General features: G+C 63.8%; 3 protein-coding genes across 4 annotated transcripts; all 3 read left to right on the top strand.

Moving 5' to 3' along the window:
- Positions 1 to 264: 264 nt before the first annotated feature.
- On the top strand, positions 265 to 2,257 carry EEF1AKMT3 (EEF1A lysine methyltransferase 3). Its single transcript, XM_087771857.1, has 3 exons — positions 265 to 683; positions 1,430 to 1,541; positions 1,812 to 2,257. The coding sequence occupies exons 1-3, from the start codon at positions 327 to 329 to the stop codon at positions 2,255 to 2,257; spliced, it is 915 nt and encodes a 304-aa protein (XP_087627983.1). The 5' UTR covers positions 265 to 326.
- A 970-nt stretch (positions 2,258 to 3,227) lies between these two features.
- TSFM (Ts translation elongation factor, mitochondrial) lies at positions 3,228 to 7,513 on the top strand. 2 transcript variants are annotated; one of them, XM_087771641.1, is made up of 6 exons: positions 3,228 to 3,383; positions 3,716 to 3,850; positions 5,436 to 5,564; positions 5,681 to 5,794; positions 5,885 to 5,969; positions 6,621 to 7,512. In XM_087771641.1, exons 1-6 carry the CDS (start codon positions 3,342 to 3,344, stop codon positions 7,058 to 7,060), a joined length of 945 nt encoding a protein of 314 aa, XP_087627767.1. In that variant the 5' UTR covers positions 3,228 to 3,341; the 3' UTR covers positions 7,061 to 7,512. The 2 variants fall into 2 exon arrangements, with proteins under 2 accessions (XP_087627767.1, XP_087627766.1); XM_087771640.1 differs by having other exon boundaries at positions 5,681 to 5,969; positions 6,621 to 7,513.
- On the top strand, positions 4,401 to 5,420 carry LOC148053994 (uncharacterized; the record flags this gene model as incomplete). Its single annotated transcript, XM_087771514.1, has 1 exon — positions 4,401 to 5,420. A coding segment is annotated over exon 1 (1,020 nt), but the record flags the coding sequence as incomplete, so codon positions are not given.
- Positions 7,514 to 16,453: the final 8,940 nt, after the last annotated feature.

Below are 16,453 nucleotides of genomic sequence, written 5' to 3'. Positions count from 1 at the left end.
GGGACACTGGGACAGGGCAGGGGACACCAGAGACCAGCCTGGGGACACCAAAGAGGTGGTAGGGGACACTGGGGACCAGCCTGGGGACACCAGAGGTGGGGCAGGGGACACCAGGACAGGGCAGGGGATACTGGGATGGGGCAGGGGACACTGGGACCGGCCTGGGGTCACCGGCACCGGCGCGGGGACGCGGGGTCGGAGCAGGGGACCCGGGCGGGGGCTGTGGGCGGAGCCCCAGACCCCACCTCCCTCGTGGGCGGGGCCTGGCCGCGCCCCCCCGCGCGCCATTGGTCGGCGCGGAGACGGCCCCGCCCACCCCCACCAAGATGGCTGCGCCCGGCTGCCACGTGGGGGCCCGGGTCCGGTGGGCGGTGGGGCCCGGGGCGGGGGAGGAAGAGGAAGAGGAAGAGGAAGAGGAAGAGGAAGAGGAAGAGGAAGAGGAAGAGGAAGAGGAAGAGGAAGAGGAAGAGGAAGAGGAAGAGGAAGAGGAAGAGGAAGAGGAAGAGGAAGAGGAAGAGGAAGAGGAAGAGGCCGGGGCGCTGCGCTCCGTCTTCCCCCGCGACCCCGCGCTTTTCGCCGACGCCTTCCCGGTGGAGCGGCGGTACCGGTTCTGCGGGAGGCTCCTCCGCATCGCGCAGCACCACGGGCCGCGGCTGGGGCCGGCGGCCTGCGTCTGGGAGGCGGTGAGGGATGGGGGGTGGGGGGCACCGGGGGGAGGGGTCCCGGGGGGCACTGAGGGGGTGGGGAGCACCGGGGGGGGCGGTGGGGGATGGGGGGGCGAGGGACCGGGGGGTCCTGGGGGATGCGGGGGTCCCTGGGGGGCACTGAGGGGGTGGGGGGCACCGGGGAGGGCAAGAAGGGATGGGGGGGGCGAGGGACCGGGGGGTCCTGGGGGGTGGGGGGCACGGGATGGATGGGGGGGTCAAGGGGGTGGGGGGCACTGGGGGATGGGGGGGGGGAGCGAGGGTCCGGGGGGGATGGGGGGTCCCGGCGGGCACCGGGGCATGGGGGGGACCCTGGGGGGTCCGGATGGGGGGGGAAAAAGCGGGGGGCAGTGGGGGATGGGGGGGGAAAGGGAGTCCTGGGGGGATGGGGGGGGTCCCTGGGGGGGGCACTGAGGGGGTGGGGGGGCACCGGGAGGGATGGGGGGGGACAAGGCGGTGGGGGGCACCGGGGGAAGGGGGGGCCTGGGGGCACTGGGGCAGGGGGGGGGACCCTTGGGGGGTCCGGATGGGGGGAAAAAGGGGGGGGGGCACCGGGAGATGGGGGCAGGGAACGGGGGGACCAGGGGTTGGGATGGGGGGGGTGAGGTCCTGGGGGCACCGGGGGAGGGCACCGGGGGGGTCCCTGTGGATCCCCAGGCCGGGGGGGGTGGGGGCTCTGACGCTGTCCCCATGCCCTCCCCCCGTGTCCCTGTCCCCCCCCCCAGGCCCTGTCCCTCTGCCGGTTCCTGGAAGAGCAGCGCTTCGATTTCCGAGGCCGGAGGGTGATCGAGCTGGGAGCCGGCACCGGCATCGTCGGCATCCTCGCCGCCTTCCTGGGTGCGCCCCGGGGCGGGGGTCACCCATGGGGCAGGGGGGCACCCATAGGGGGAGCGGGGGTCACCCATGGGGCTGGGGGGCACCCATGGGGCTCTAGACCCTCCCCCCCAATCCTCCCACCATCCAGTGAGGAACTGGAAAACTGGGAATCTGAGCGATCCCAGCGTTTATTGGGCTCTGGGGGGGGGTTGGGGGGAGCCAGGGGGGGGTGGGGGGGGGCAGGGTGGTGACCCCCCCCCCCCATCCATGTTCCCCCCCCCCCCATTTTAGGAGGTGACGTCACCATCACGGACCAACCGGCGGCGTTGGACCAAATCCGGGAAAACATCGGGCTGAACTTCCCGAGGGAAGCGGCGGGGCGGCCCCGGGCGCGAGCCTTGGTGTGGGGCCGGGACGAGGGCGCCTTCCCCGGGGGCTACGAGGTGATTTTGGGGTCCGATATCGTTTACCATCCCCCCTCCTTCCCCCCGCTGCTGGGGACCCTGCGGCGCCTCTGCGGCCCCCGCGCCCTCGCCCTCCTCTGCGCCAAGATGCGGGGAGGGGACGGCGGCGCCCGCCGCTTCTTCCGCCAGATGTTGCCCCCTTATTTTGAGGTCCAGCTGTTGCGGCGTGAGGCGGAGGAGGAGATCGAGATCTATAGGGTGACGCCGAGGGGGGGGGGGGACCCTATGGAAGGAGATGGGGGGGAGGGAGGCCCCACGCTGGGGGTGCCCTGAGGGGGATTAAATGGTGGCCAGGGGGTCTGGGTTTGGCTGCTGTGTCTGATTTGGGGGGGCTGGGGGGGTTTGGGGGGCTCTGTGAGGGTTTGGGGTGCTCTGGAAGGGTCTGGGGGGGCTCTGTGTGGGTTGGGGGGGCTGGGCAAGGCTGGGGGGGTGTCTGTGAGGGTTTGGGGGGCTCTGTGGGTTGGGGGGCTTCTATAAAGGTCTGGGTGTCTCTGTGAAGCCCCTGGCAGGGCTCTGTGTGGGTCGGGGGGGTCTGGGCAAGGCTGGGGGGTCTCTGTGAGGGTTTGGGGGGTCTGAGGGTCTGGGGGGGCTCTAGAAGGGTCTGGGGGGCTCTGTGTGGGTCAGGGGGGCCTGGGCAAGGCTGGAGGGGCTTTAGAAGGGTCTGGGGGGTCTCTATGAGGGGCTGGGGGGCTTTGTGAAGCCCCTGGGGGGCTCTGTGTGGGTTGGGGGGGGGGGTCTGGGCAAGGCTGGGGGGTCTCTGAGGGTTTGGGGGGTCTGTGTGGGTCAGGGGGGCTCTATAAAGGTCTGGGGGTCTCTGCAAGGGCCCTGGGGGGGCTCTGTGAGGGTTTGGGGGGCTCTAGAAGGATCTGGGGGGGCTCTGTGTGGGTCGGGGGGCCTGGGCAAGGCTGGGGGGCTCTATAAGGGCTTGGGGGTCTCTATGAGGGACCTGGGGGGGCTCTGTAAGGATGGGGGGTCCTATATGGGTCTGGGGGTCTCTGTACGGGCCCTGGGGGGGGCTCTATAAGGGGCTGGGGGGGCCTGGGCAAGGCTGGGGGGGCTTTAGAAGGGTCGGGGGGGGCTGGTCAATGGTGGGGGCCTCTGGGGGGCCCTGAGGCCCGGGGGGCCAGGGCCGGGGATGCTCTGTAGGACCCGGGGGGGCCCTGCAGGGCCCCGCCCCCTTCTCCAACCAATAGCGTGGCGCCGTCGCGCCCGGCGTGACGCCTCGCGCCCCCCCCAGCCAATCGGCGGCCGGGGCTCCGCCCCGCGCACGCGCCCTGAGCGGTGCCCGGGTGGCGCTGACCCGCGTGGAGCGCGGCGTCGTGACGTCACCAGGGTGCGCCGCGGGCGGAGAGCGGGGATGCAGCGGGCGGCGCGGAGCGCGGTGACCCGGGCCGCCGGGGTGAGCGGCGGGGACCCCCGCGCCCCCCCCCCCAACGGGGATCTCCCCAACCGGGACCCCCCGGGACCGGGAACCCCCGGGACCCCCCAAACGGGACCCCCCCAACCGGGGACCCCCGGGACCCTCCCCGCCCCCCCCCCCCCCCGGGGCTCCCCCCGCCAACCGGGACCCCCCTTTCCCCCCCCCCCCCCCCGTGCTCAACCGGCCGCCCCCCGGGGCTCCTTCTCCGCCCCCGGGCCCCCCCGCCACCGCCCCGGGGCTCCCCGGTCCCCTCCGTTGGGGGGGTGGGGGGTGGGGGCCGGTCCCGGCTCACGCCCCACCCCCCCCCGCAGGCCCGGTTCTTCCGCGCCGCCCCCGCGGTGCTGGCGGCGGACAAAGCGGCGCTGCTGGAGCTGCGGCGGCGAACGGGGCTGCCCTTCCCCCACTGCCGGGACGCGCTGCTGCGCTGCGGGGGGGACCTGGGGCAGGTGGGGGCGGGGGGGAAGCGGGGGGAGCTGGGGGGGGGAACGGGGGGTGGGGGAGAACCGGGGGGAGCCGGGCGGGGGGGAACCGGGGGCGGGGGGGTGTGGAACCGAGGGGGAGGGGGACATAGGGACGCAGCTGGGGGGGGGGCGAGGAACCGGGGGGCGGGACGTGGGGGGGGAGGGGACCTGGGGGACACTGGGGGGGGGAATGGGGACACCATGGGAGGGACTTGGGGGGGGGGAAGGGGGGTAGGGACCGGGGGGGAGGGGAAGGGACCTGGAAAAGGGGATGGGGGGTGGGGAAACCCCTTGGGGGGAGGGGCAGGGAACCCCCCTGAGGGGGTGGGGAATGGGGGGGGCAGGGAATCCTTGGGGGGATGGGGAACCCCCGGGGGGGGTCAGGGACCCTTGGGGGGGGGGGATGGGCAGGGAACCCCTCCCTGTGTGGGGGGGCAGGGGGGCAGGGACCTGGGGGGGAGGGGAAGGGACCTGGAAAAGGGGATGGGGGGGACTGGACCTGGGGGACGCTGACACGGGGGGTGGGGTGGGGGGGATGGGGACCAGTAAAGGGGGACGGGGGGCAACCAGAGAAGGGGGGTGGGGACCTGGGGAGGGGACAAGTGGGGGGGGGGCTCCTGGGGCCCAGCAGAGGGGGAGGGGACCCGGGGGAGCTGCACCCTCCCTGGGCCAGGGCTGCAGCCCCCCCCGTGTCCGTGTGTCCCCTTGTGTCCGCTCATGTCCGTGTGTCCCCGTGTCCCCTCGTGTCGCCCTGTGTCCGTGTGTCCCCCCATGTCCGTGTGTGTCCCTGTGTCCCCTCGTGTCGCCCTGTGTCCGTGTGTCCCCCCGTGTCTGTGTGTCCCCGTGTCCCCTCGTGTCCCTGTGTCCATGTTCCCGTGTCCCCTCATGTCCCCCTGTCCCCGTGTGTCCCCATGTCCCCCCGTGTCCCCCTGTGTCCGTGTGTCCCCCCGTGTCTGTGTGTGTCCCTGTGTCCCCTCGTGTCCCTCTGTGTCCGTGTATTTCCGTGTCCCCTCGGGTCCCCCATGTCCCCCCGTGTCCGTCTGTCCCCCCATGTCCATGTGTGTCCCTGTGTCCCCTCGTGTCCCCCTGTGTCTGTGTGTTTCCGTGTCCCCTCGTGTCCCCCTGTCCCTGTGCGTCCCCGTGTCTGTGTGTCCCCGTGTCCCCTTGCCCCCCATGTTCCTCTGTGTCCTCCCATGTCCCCCCGTGTCCGTGTGTGTCCCTGTGTGTCCCTGTGTCCCCTCGTGTCCCCCTGTGCCCGTGTGTTTCCGTGTCCCCTCGTGTCCCCCTGTCCCTGTGTGTCCCCGTGTCCCTGTGTCCCCTTGTCCCCCCATGTTCCCCCGTGTCCTCCCATGTCCCCCCGTGTCCGTGTGTGTCCCTGTGTCCCCTCGTGTCCGTGTGTTCCCGTGTCTCCTCGTGTCCCCCCGTCCCCGTGTCCCCCTGTGTCCGTGTGTCCCCGTGTCCCCTCGTGTCCCCCTGTGTCCGTGCCCCCCCCGTGTCCCCGTGTTCCCCCGTGTCCGTGTCCCCCCCCCCGTGTCCGTCTGTCCCCCCGTGTCCGTCTGTCCCCCCGCAGGCGGAGGCCTGGCTGCAGGAGCAGGCGCAGCGGCAGGGCTGGAGCCGGGCCAGCGCGGTGCAGGGCCGCCGAGCGCAGCAGGGGCTGCTGGGGCTGCTGCGGGAGGGGACGGCCGCCGTCATGGTGGAGGTGGGTGACGCTGCGGGGGAGGCGACACGCGGGGACAGGGGACACCCCCCCCCCCCCCCACCCCCCCCCCCGGGGGCTTTGGGTGCCATCGTTTTTCTCCCCTCCCCCCGCCGCAGGTCAACTGCGAGACCGATTTCGTGGCCCGAACGGCCGAGTTCCAGCGCGTGGTGGAGCTGGCGGCGCTGGGGGCCATGGCCCATTGCCGCGCCGCGCCGGTGACGTGCGCTGAGGTGAGGGGGGAGGGGGGGGGGTTTTGGGGGGGGCTGGGGGGGGGAAACCCCCCCAGCCCCCCAAACCCCCCCCTCCCACCGTTCCTGCAGCACCGGTTGGGGGCGGAGGAGCTGGCGCAGCTGCGGACGGGGCCCGGGGGGGAGCTGCTCAGCGACAGCATCGCCATGGCCATCGGTGAGGGGGGGAGGGGAGAAACCCCGGGGGGGGGGGGGAACCCTTGAGGGGGTGGGGAATATTGGGGGGGGGAGGGGAGAAACCCCAGGGGGGTGGGGAACCTCGGGGGGTGTGTGGGGAAACCCTTTGGGGGGGAGGGGCAGGGAACCCCCTGAGGGGGTGGGGAATACGGGGGGGGGAGCAGGGAATCCTGGGGGGGGGGGAGGGAGAAACCCTGGGCGATGGGGAACCTCGGGGGGGGGAACCTCCGGGGGGGAGAAACCCTGGGAGGGGTGGGGAATAGCGGGGGGGGGGGGGAACCCCTTGTGGGGGAGGGGCAAGGAACCCCCTGAGGGGGTGGGGAATAGGGGGTGGGGCAGGGAATCCTTGGGGGGATGGGGAACCCCCGAGGGGGGGGGGGCAGGGATCCCTAGAAGGGGGCAGGGAACCTGGGGGGGGGGGGATGGGGAACCCCCGGGGGGGAGGGGAAACCCGGGGGGGGCAGGGACCCTGGTGGGGGGGATGGGCAGGGAACCCCTCCCTGGGGACGAGCCCGTGGCTCAGGCAGGGGTTTGGGGACGTGGGGGGAGGGGGGACGGACGGACCCAGGGATGCGGGGGGGGGATGGGGAGGGACAGGCTCCCCCCCCAACCCCCGCCCCCCCTTTTCCAGGCAAACTGGGGGAGAAGGTGGCCCTGCGCCGCGCCGCCTGGCTGCGGGCGCCGGAGGAAGATGGCTACGTGGCCACCTACGCCCACGGGTGGCTACCGGCCAAGGCGCCAGTAGCCATGGGCACCTACGGGGCGGTGGTGGCCTTTCGGGTGCAGGAGCCGCGGCAAGCGGAGGCGACGCTGGAGGAGGTGGGGCGCAAGGTGGCCCAGCACGTGGTGGGGCTGGCCCCCCGGGCGCTGGGCACCCCGCAGGATCGGCCCCGGGGCGAGGAGGAGGAGGAGGAGCGGCTGCTGGCCCAGGGCTTCCTCCTGGCGCCGGGGCTGACGGTGGGGCAGTTCCTGGGGGCGCGGGGGGCGCTGGCCGTCAGCGCCTTCCTGCGCTTCCGCTGCGGGGAGCCGGGTGAGGGGCTGGGGGGCTCAGCACCACCGCCCGGGGGCTAGGGGCAGCCCCGCGGGTGGGGCAGGAGCGGGGCCATGGCCCTGGGGTAGAAGCGGGCCCCCCACTGAGCTCAGCCCCACGGCCCTGGGTCAGGATCAGGCCCCCACTGAGCTCAGCCTCATGGCCCTGGTCAGCATAAGGCCCCCACTGAGCTCAGCCCCACGGCCCTGGGTCAGGATCAGGCCCCCACTGAGCTCAGCCCCACGGCCCTGGGTCAGGATCAGGCCCCCACTGAGCTCAGCCCCACGGCCCTGGGTCAGGATCAGGCCCCCACTGAGCTCAGCCCCACGGCCGTGGGTCAGGATCAGGCCCCCACTGAGCTCAGCCCCACGGCCCTGGGTCAGAATCAGGCCCCCACTGAGCTCAGCCCCATGCCCCTGGGTCGGCACCAGCCCCACGGCAGGATCAGCCCCACACCGTCAGCCCCAGCTCGGGGGGGGGGGGGGGGGGAGGGGCAGCGCGACCCCCGTGTCCCGCGTGGACGAGGCCGAATAAACGCGGGGGGGGGGGGGGGATGGTCGCTGCGCCCCCCCCCCCCCCCCAGCAGCCGCCGCTTCTTCGCTCATTTTTTTAATGGCAAATCCGTACAAAAGCTCCAAAACCGCGGGGGGGGGGGGGGGGGGGGGGGGGGGGACAACGGACGGGGGTTCCCACCCCCCCCCCGGCACCGCCGCCCCTCCCCCCACGTCGTCACCGGCCGCCTCCCGGGCCAAGTAACCGGGCACAGGCCGGGCTGGAACAGCCTATCCTGGATTACTTGAACCGGGCCGCGGCCGCGCTCCGCCGCCCCTCCCCCACCGCCTGCCCCTCCCCCACCGCCGACGTCCCCGCTGCGTCACCGGCCGTGACGTTGTCCCTGCTGGGGGGGGGGGGGATTTGGGGGTGGCCCCCCAACCCCACAGCGGGGGGGGGGGGGATAGGCTGAGACCCCAGGGCGGGGCCGCCCCTCCCCCACCCCACGGGGCCCCTCCCCGCGCGGCCGCCGGGGGCTCGGCCCCCTCCCTGCCCCCCCCCCCCCCCGGTACCTGCCGCCTCCGGCCGCCGCCGAGCCCCGGGGGGGGGGAGGGGGTGACCCCGCACCGGGGGGGGGGGAGGGGAGGGGGGGCCCGCGCCGCCCCTCGCGCGCCCGCCGGAGGAAACGGGGCCGCGGCGGTTTCGAGGCCCCCCCCCGGGGCGGGGGGAGGGGCGGGGCGGGGAGAGGGGAGGCCGCCGCTTTGTTATGGTGTTGGGGAGGGGGGGGCCTTGAAACGGGCGGCGGGCGCTGACTGGTCGGGAGGCGGGAGGAGGGGCGGAGCCCCGGGGCGGGGACTGGTCGGGGGCGGGGCCCAGCCGTGTTTACATCGCAAACCTGGTGGGGGCGGGGCGTCCTGCGGAGGACACGCCTCCTTCCTCCAAGGGGGCGGGGCTGGGGAGGGGGCGGGGTCCGGCCCACGGCCCCACAACCCCATCACCCCTGCCCCATAGCACCCACACCTGCCCCATAACCCCCCCTTGACCTCCAGTATCCCCAGTGCCCCCAGTATCCCATGTCCCCAGTGCCCCCAATATCCGCAGTGCCCCAGTATCCCCAGTGCCCCCTGACCCCCAATATCCCCAGTGCCCCCAGTATCCCCAGTGGCTCCAGCCCCCCAATATCCCCAGTGCCCCCAGTATCCCCAGTGGCTCCAGCCCCCCAATATCCCCAGTGCCCCCAGTATCCCCAGTGGCCCCAATATCCCCAGTGGCCCCAGACCCCCAATATCCCCAGTGCCCCCAGTATCCCCAGTGCCCCCAGCCCCCCAATACCCCCAGTGCCCCCAGTACCCCCAGTGGCCCCAGTACCCCCAGTGGCCCAAGCCCCCCAGTATCCCCAGTGCCCCCAGCCCCCCAATATCCCCAGTGCCCCCACTATCCCCAGTGGCCCCACTATCCCCAGTGCCCCCAGACCCCCAATATCCCCAGTGCCCCCAGTATCCCCAGTGGCCCCACTATCCCCAGTGCCCCCAGCCCCCCAATATCCCCAGTGCCCCCAGTATCCCCAGTGCCCCCAGCCCCCCAATATCCCCAGTGCCCCCAGTATCCCCAGTGGCCCCAGTATCCCCAGTGGCCCAAGCCCCCCAGTATCCCCAGTGCCTCCAGCCCCCCAATATCCCCTGTGCCCCCACTATCCCCAGTGGCCCCAGCTCCCCAGTATCCCCAGTATCCCCAGTGCCCCCACTATCCCCAGTGCCCCCAGACCCCCAATATCCCCAGTGTCCCCACTATCCCCAGTGTCCCCACTATCCCCAGTGCCCCCAGACCCCCAGTATCCCCAGTGGCCCCAGTATCCTCAGTGCCCCCAGCCCCCCAATATCCCCAGTGGCCCCACTATCCCCAGTGGCCCCAGTATCCTCAGTGCCCCCAGCCCCCCAATATCCCCAGTGCCCCCAGTATCCCCAGTGGCCCCACTATCCCCAGTGGCCCCAGCCCCCGGGTGCGGGACGGAGGCCGCGGGCCCGTGCGGTGACCCGGGGGCGCCAGCGCTGGCGGCGGCTGCGAAGGGGCCGGGGGCGCTGGGATTTGCTGACGTTTCGGCCCCTTTTCCGCCTCCCAACCCGCTGCAACCGGTTCCTTTGGCTTCCTGGCGGGAAGCGCCCGCGCCTCCCCGCGCCTCCCCGCGCCTCCCCGCGCCGCCACCCGCAGCCGCGCCCCAAGGGCCGCATTTAAACAGAGTCCTCCTCCGCCACCCCAAAGTCCTCCTCCGCCACCCCAAATTCTCCCTCTCCCTCCCTCCCGCCATGCCTTCCTCCATCCCCTTTCCCTCCCTCCATTTTCCCTCCCTCCCCCTCCCCCAGCCCTGTCTCCCTCCCTCCCCCTCCCCCATCCCCTCCTGCAGCCCTCAGCCCCCTCTCCCCCTCCATGTCTCCCTCCCTCTCTCCCCCTTCCCTCCCTCCCTGCCCCCATGCCTTCCTCCCTCAGCCCAGCCCTCCCTCCCCTCCTCCCTCCCTCCCGCCATCCCCTCCTTCTCCCTCTCCCCCTTCCTCCACCCCACCATACCTCCCTCCCTCTCTCCATCCCTCTCCATCCCACCATGCCTTCCTCCCTCAGCCCCTCCCTCCCTCCATCCCTCCTCCATCCCCTCCTCCATCCCCCCTCCCTCCATTTTCCCTCCCTCCCTCCATCCCTTTCTCTCCCCCCTCCCTCCATCTTCTCCCTCCCACCATGCCTCCCTCCCTCCATCCCTCCCTCCCCCGCCCTCCCTCTCTCCATCCCACCATGCCTTCCTCCCTCCCTCCTGCCATCCCTCTTCCATCCCCCCTCCCTCCCTCTCTCCCTCCCCCTGCCCTCCCTCCCTCCATCCCACCATGCCTTCCTCCCTCAGTCCCTCCCTCCCGCCGTCTCTTCTCCATTCCCTCCTCCATCTCTTCCTCCCTCCATTTTCCCTTTCTCCATCCCTTTCTCTCCTCCATCTCTCCCTCCCTCCCACCATGCCTCCCTCCCTCCATCTCTCCCCCTCCCCTCCCTCCATCCCTCCATCCCCCTATGCCTTCCTTCCTTCCCTCCCTCCATTCCTCCCTCCATCCTCTCCCTCCCTCCATTTTCCCTCCCTCCATCCCTTTCCCTCCGTCCCACCCAGCTCCATTTTCGCTCCAACGCCCCCACGGCCTGAACCGACCCCGGAATTGGGGGATTTAATGACCAGAATTCAGGGATAATGACCCAATAATTTGGGATTAATGACCCCAGATTTGGGGGATAATGACCCAATAATTTGGGATTAATGACCCCAGATTTGGGGGATAATGACCCAATAATTTGGGATTAGTTACGCCAGAATTGGGGGATAATGACCCCAGAATTGGGGGTTTAATGACCAGAATTCAGGGATAATGACCCCAGAACTGCGGATTTCATGTCCCCAGAATTTGGGATTAATGACCCCAGAATTTGGGATTAATTACGCCAGAATTGGGGGATAATTACCTCAGAACTGGGGGATAAATACCCCAGAATTGGGGATTTAATGACCCCACAATTTGGGAATAATGATCCAATATTTTGGGAATAATTACCTCAGAATTGGGGTTTTAATGACCCCAGAACTGGGGTTTAATGACCAGAATTTGGGGCCAATTACCTCAGAGTTGGGGGTTCATTCTGCCCCCCCCCCCCCCCCTCCGATTCGGGGTTTGGGATCGCGGGAATTGGGGAGCCGCTCCCCCAACCATCACATTTTGGGGGGAACCATCACATTTTGGGGGTTTTTTACGTCAAAGCGGCGGCTGCAGGGACGCTTCGCTCCTCCGGGGCCTCGTGGAGTGAAAAACCGCCTCCCTCCTCGCTCGGAATTGCTGGGAAAAAGGTAAAAAAATCATCAATAATGGGCTTAAACGTATTTTTTTCCACCTGGAGGCTGCAGAGAGGGTGAGAAATCGGGGATGCCCCTCAGCGATCCGGCCCCAGAACCCCCAAATCCTGCGATAAATTATCCCGTCTCTGATAAAGTGAATATTTCTCCGTTTCGGGGGTGGTTTTGAGCCGAGTTATGAATCAGAAAACCCCGCGACGCCTCTGTCTGGGGAGAAGAAGGGTGAATTGGGGGGGTTTCAGCTGTTGTTGAAATAAAGGAGGGGAAAAAATGTGGATTTTGGGGTCCAAAACGGGGGCTCAGGACCCCTGGTCCGGCCGGGAGCGAGGGCCACAGCCCCCAAACGCCACGCGCGCGGCGGGGTCACCCCCAAAATCCCCCCGGCGAACCCCAAACTCCGGCCCAGCCCCAGCCCGGAGCCTCTTTGCCGGAGCGACGCGCCGATCCCCCGGGATTGGAAGCAAAATCCTGGGGGAAAATGGAATTCCTCCTCAATTCCGCACCAAAACTCACCCGCGGCCCCGGCCCCCAGCTCCTGGCCAGGGATAAAGGGGCCAACAGCAAATGACAAGGAGACTCAGCAAAGTGAGGCAAAGCTTGGCAAAAAAGTTAGGCAAAGCTTAGCAAAAGCTTTAGGTAAAGCTTAACAAAACATTAGGTAAAGCTTAGCAAAGTTAGGTAAAGCTTAGAAAAAGTGAAGCAAAGCTTAGCAAAAAGTTAGGCAAAGCTTAGCAACAAAGTTAGGCAAAGCTTAGCAACAAAGTTAGGCAAAGCTTAGCAACAAAGTTAGGCAAAGCTTAGCAACAAAGTTAGGCAAAGCTTAGCAACAAAGTTAGGCAAAGCTTAGCAACAAAGTTAGGCAAAGCTTAGCAACAAAGTTCGGCAAAGCTTTAGCAACATAGTTCGGCAAAACTTAGCAACAAAGTTCGGCAAAACTTAGCAACAAAGTTCGGCAAAACTTAGCAACAAAGTTCGGCAAAACTTAGCAACAAAGTTCGGCAAAGCTTAGCAAAAGCTTTAGGTAAAGCTTAGCAAAACATTAGGTAAAGCTTAGCAAAGTTAGGTAAAGCTTAGAAAAAGTGAAGCAAAGCTTAGCAACAAAGTTAGGCAAAGCTTAGCAAAAAGTGAAGCAAAGCTTAGCAACAAAGTTAGGCAAAGCTTAGCAACAAAGTTAGGCAAAGCTTAGCAACAAAGTTAGGCAAAGCTTAGCAAAAAGTTAGGCAAAGCTTAGCAAAAAGTTAGGCAAAGCTTTAGCAACATAGTTCGGCAAAACTTAGCAACAAAGTTCGGCAAAACTTAGCAACAAAGTTCGGCAAAGCTTAGCAAAAGCTTTAGGTAAAGCTTAGCAAAACATTAGGTAAAGCTTAGCAAAGTTAGGTAAAGCTTAGCAAAAAGTGAAGCAAAGCTTAGCAACAAAGTTAGGCAAAGCTTAGCAACAAAGTTAGGCAAAGCTTAGCAACAAAGTTAGGCAAAGCTTAGCAACAAAGTTAGGCAAAGCTTAGCAACAAAGTTCGGCAAAGCTTAGCAAAAGCTTTAGGTAAAGCTTAGCAAAACATTAGGTAAAGCTTAGCAAAAAGTGAAGCAAAGCTTAGCAACAAAGTTAGGCAAAGCTTAGCAACAAAGTTAGGCAAAGCTTAGCAACAAAGTTAGGCAAAGCTTAGCAACAAAGTTAGGCAAAGCTTAGCAACAAAGTTAGGCAAAGCTTAGCAACAAAGTTAGGCAAAGCTTAGCAACAAAGTTAGGCAAAGCTTTAGCAACAAAGTTCGGCAAAACTTAGCAACAAAGTTCGGCAAAGCTTAGCAAAAGCTTTAGGTAAAGCTTAGCAAAACATTAGGTAAAGCTTAGCAAAGTTAGGTAAAGCTTAGAAAAAGTGAAGCAAAGCTTAGCAAAAAGTTAGGCAAAGCTTAGGAAAAAGTGAAGCAAAGCTTAGCAACAAAGTTAGGCAAAGCTTAGCAACAAAGTTAGGCAAAGCTTAGCAACAAAGTTAGGCAAAGCTTAGCAACAAAGTTAGGCAAAGCTTAGCAACAAAGTTCGGCAAAGCTTAGCAAAAGCTTTAGGTAAAGCTTAGCAAAACATTAGGTAAAGCTTAGCAAAGTTAGGTAAAGCTTAGCAAAAAGTGAAGCAAAGCTTAGCAACAAAGTTAGGCAAAGCTTAGCAACAAAGTTAGGCAAAGCTTAGCAACAAAGTTAGGCAAAGCTTAGCAACAAAGTTAGGCAAAGCTTAGCAACAAAGTTCGGCAAAGCTTAGCAAAAGCTTTAGGTAAAGCTTAGCAAAACATTAGGTAAAGCTTAGCAAAAAGTGAAGCAAAGCTTAGCAACAAAGTTAGGCAAAGCTTAGCAACAAAGTTAGGCAAAGCTTAGCAACAAAGTTAGGCAAAGCTTAGCAACAAAGTTAGGCAAAGCTTAGCAACAAAGTTAGGCAAAGCTTAGCAACAAAGTTAGGCAAAGCTTAGCAACAAAGTTAGGCAAAGCTTAGCAACAAAGTTAGGCAAAGCTTTAGCAACATAGTTCGGCAAAACTTAGCAACAAAGTTCGGCAAAACTTAGCAACAAAGTTCGGCAAAGCTTAGCAAAAGCTTTAGGTAAAGCTTAGCAAAACATTAGGTAAAGCTTAGCAAAGTTAGGTAAAGCTTAGAAAAAGTGAAGCAAAGCTTAGCAAAAAGTTAGGCAAAGCTTAGGAAAAAGTGAAGCAAAGCTTAGCAACAAAGTTAGGCAAAGCTTAGCAACAAAGTTAGGCAAAGCTTAGCAACAAAGTTAGGCAAAGCTTAGCAACAAAGTTAGGCAAAGCTTAGCAACAAAGTTAGGCAAAGCTTAGCAACAAAGTTAGGCAAAGCTTTAGCAACAAAGTTAGGCAAAGCTTAGCAACAAAGTTAGGCAAAGCTTAGCAACAAAGTTAGGCAAAGCTTAGCAACAAAGTTCGGCAAAACTTAGCAACAAAGTTCGGCAAAGCTTAGCAAAAGCTTTAGGTAAAGCTTAGCAAAACATTAGGTAAAGCTTAGCAAAGTTAGGTAAAGCTTAGAAAAAGTGAAGCAAAGCTTAGCAAAAAGTTAGGCAAAGCTTAGCAAAAAGTGAAGCAAAGCTTAGCAACAAAGTTAGGCAAAGCTTAGCAACAAAGTTAGGCAAAGCTTAGCAACAAAGTTAGGCAAAGCTTAGCAACAAAGTTAGGCAAAGCTTAGCAACAAAGTTAGGCAAAGCTTAGCAACAAAGTTAGGCAAAGCTTAGCAACAAAGTTAGGCAAAGCTTAGCAAAAAGTTAGGCAAAGCTTTAGCAACATAGTTCGGCAAAACTTAGCAACAAAGTTCGGCAAAACTTAGCAACAAAGTTCGGCAAAGCTTAGCAAAAGCTTTAGGTAAAGCTTAGCAAAACATTAGGTAAAGCTTAGCAAAGTTAGGTAAAGCTTAGCAAAAAGTGAAGCAAAGCTTAGCAACAAAGTTAGGCAAAGCTTAGCAACAAAGTTAGGCAAAGCTTAGCAACAAAGTTAGGCAAAGCTTAGCAACAAAGTTAGGCAAAGCTTAGCAAAAAGTTAGGCAAAGCTTAGCAAAAAGTTAGGCAAAGCTTAGCAAAAAGTTAGGCAAAGCTTAGCAAAAAGTTAGGCAAAGCTTAGCAAAAAGTTAGGCAAAGCTTTAGCAACATAGTTCGGCAAAACTTAGCAACAAAGTTCGGCAAAACTTAGCAACAAAGTTCGGCAAAGCTTAGCAAAAGCTTTAGGTAAAGCTTAGCAAAACATTAGGTAAAGCTTAGCAAAGTTAGGTAAAGCTTAGCAACAAAGTTAAGCAAAGCTTAGCAACAAAGTTAGGCAAAGCTTAGCAACAAAGTTAGGCAAAGCTTAGCAACAAAGTTAGGCAAAGCTTAGCAACAAAGTTCGGCAAAGCTTAGCAACAAAGTTCGGCAAAGCTTAGCAAAAGCTTTAGGTAAAGCTTAGCAAAACATTAGGTAAAGCTTAGCAAAGTTAGGTAAAGCTTAGCAACAAAGTTAAGCAAAGCTTAGCAACAAAGTTAGGCAAAGCTTAGCAACAAAGTTAGGCAAAGCTTAGCAACAAAGTTAGGCAAAGCTTAGCAACAAAGTTAGGCAAAGCTTAGCAAAACGTGAGGCAAAGCTTGGCAAAGCTCAGGAAAGCGAAGCAAGGCTTAGCAAAGCTCAGCTCGGTTAAGCAAGGCTTAGCAAAGGCCGTCGGGTTTTGCTGCGGTGCCGTCAGGTGGGATAAGCGCCCGGTGATGGGGCTGGGGACCGGACTGGGAGCGTCCCGCTGGCAGACTGGGAGCAGACTGGGAGCAGACTGGGATTGCCCCACTGCCAGACTGGGAGCTCCCCACTAGCAAACTGGGAGCCGGCTGGGAGCAGACCGGGATCGCCCCGTGACAGACTGGGAGCGTCTCGCTGCCGGACTGGGAGCTCCCCACTGCCAAACTGGGCGCAGACTGGAGACCCCCCCCCCCCCCGCCGGGCGGGCACAGGGACCCCGCGGACCCCCGGGCCTCTCCCGCCGCCGCCGCCGCCGCCGCCGCCACCGCCCCCATCCGGGCGTCTGGAGCCACCGCCCCGCCCACCCCGCTCTCCCTCCCCATTGGCTGCTCGCTGCGTGACGCCGCTGACGAGAGGGGAGGGGCCTGAGGGGGGAGAAGGGGCGGGGACAAGAAAGGGGGCGGGGACAGGAGGGGCGAGAATGGGGAAGGGGCGGGGACAGGAGGGGCGGGAATGGGGAAGGGGCGGGGCAAAGGGGCGGCCCGGGGCTCTGAGGCGGGAGGGGGCAGCGATGTGGGGCAGCGATGGGGGGCGGGGGGGGCGGGGGGCGGCGAGGGGGGGCGGGAGGAGGTGTGGGGCAGGAGGGGGCAGGGGGCCCCGGCCCCCCCCTCACCCCCAGCTCCCCCCTGGGGGGGGCCGAGCCCCACCTCCCCCCCCCCCCAGCCAGGGCCCCCGACTCCCTCCCATCCCGAGGGGAGAACGGCGGGAACAGGGACCCACCGACCCACGGACGGAGGGACGGCCCCCGCCCCCCCGAACCGTGACGGCCTGGAAACAGGGCGGCTTTAGGCCACCCTCCCCAGGCTGCGACCAAACCCCTGGCTTAGT

This window comes from Nipponia nippon, unplaced genomic scaffold (assembly GCF_047370975.1).
Source record: "Nipponia nippon isolate SJK-2023a ecotype South Korea unplaced genomic scaffold, ASM4737097v1 scaffold_35, whole genome shotgun sequence".
Lineage (NCBI taxonomy): Eukaryota > Metazoa > Chordata > Aves > Pelecaniformes > Threskiornithidae > Nipponia > Nipponia nippon.
This window is presented reverse-complemented; position numbering and strand designations above follow the sequence as displayed.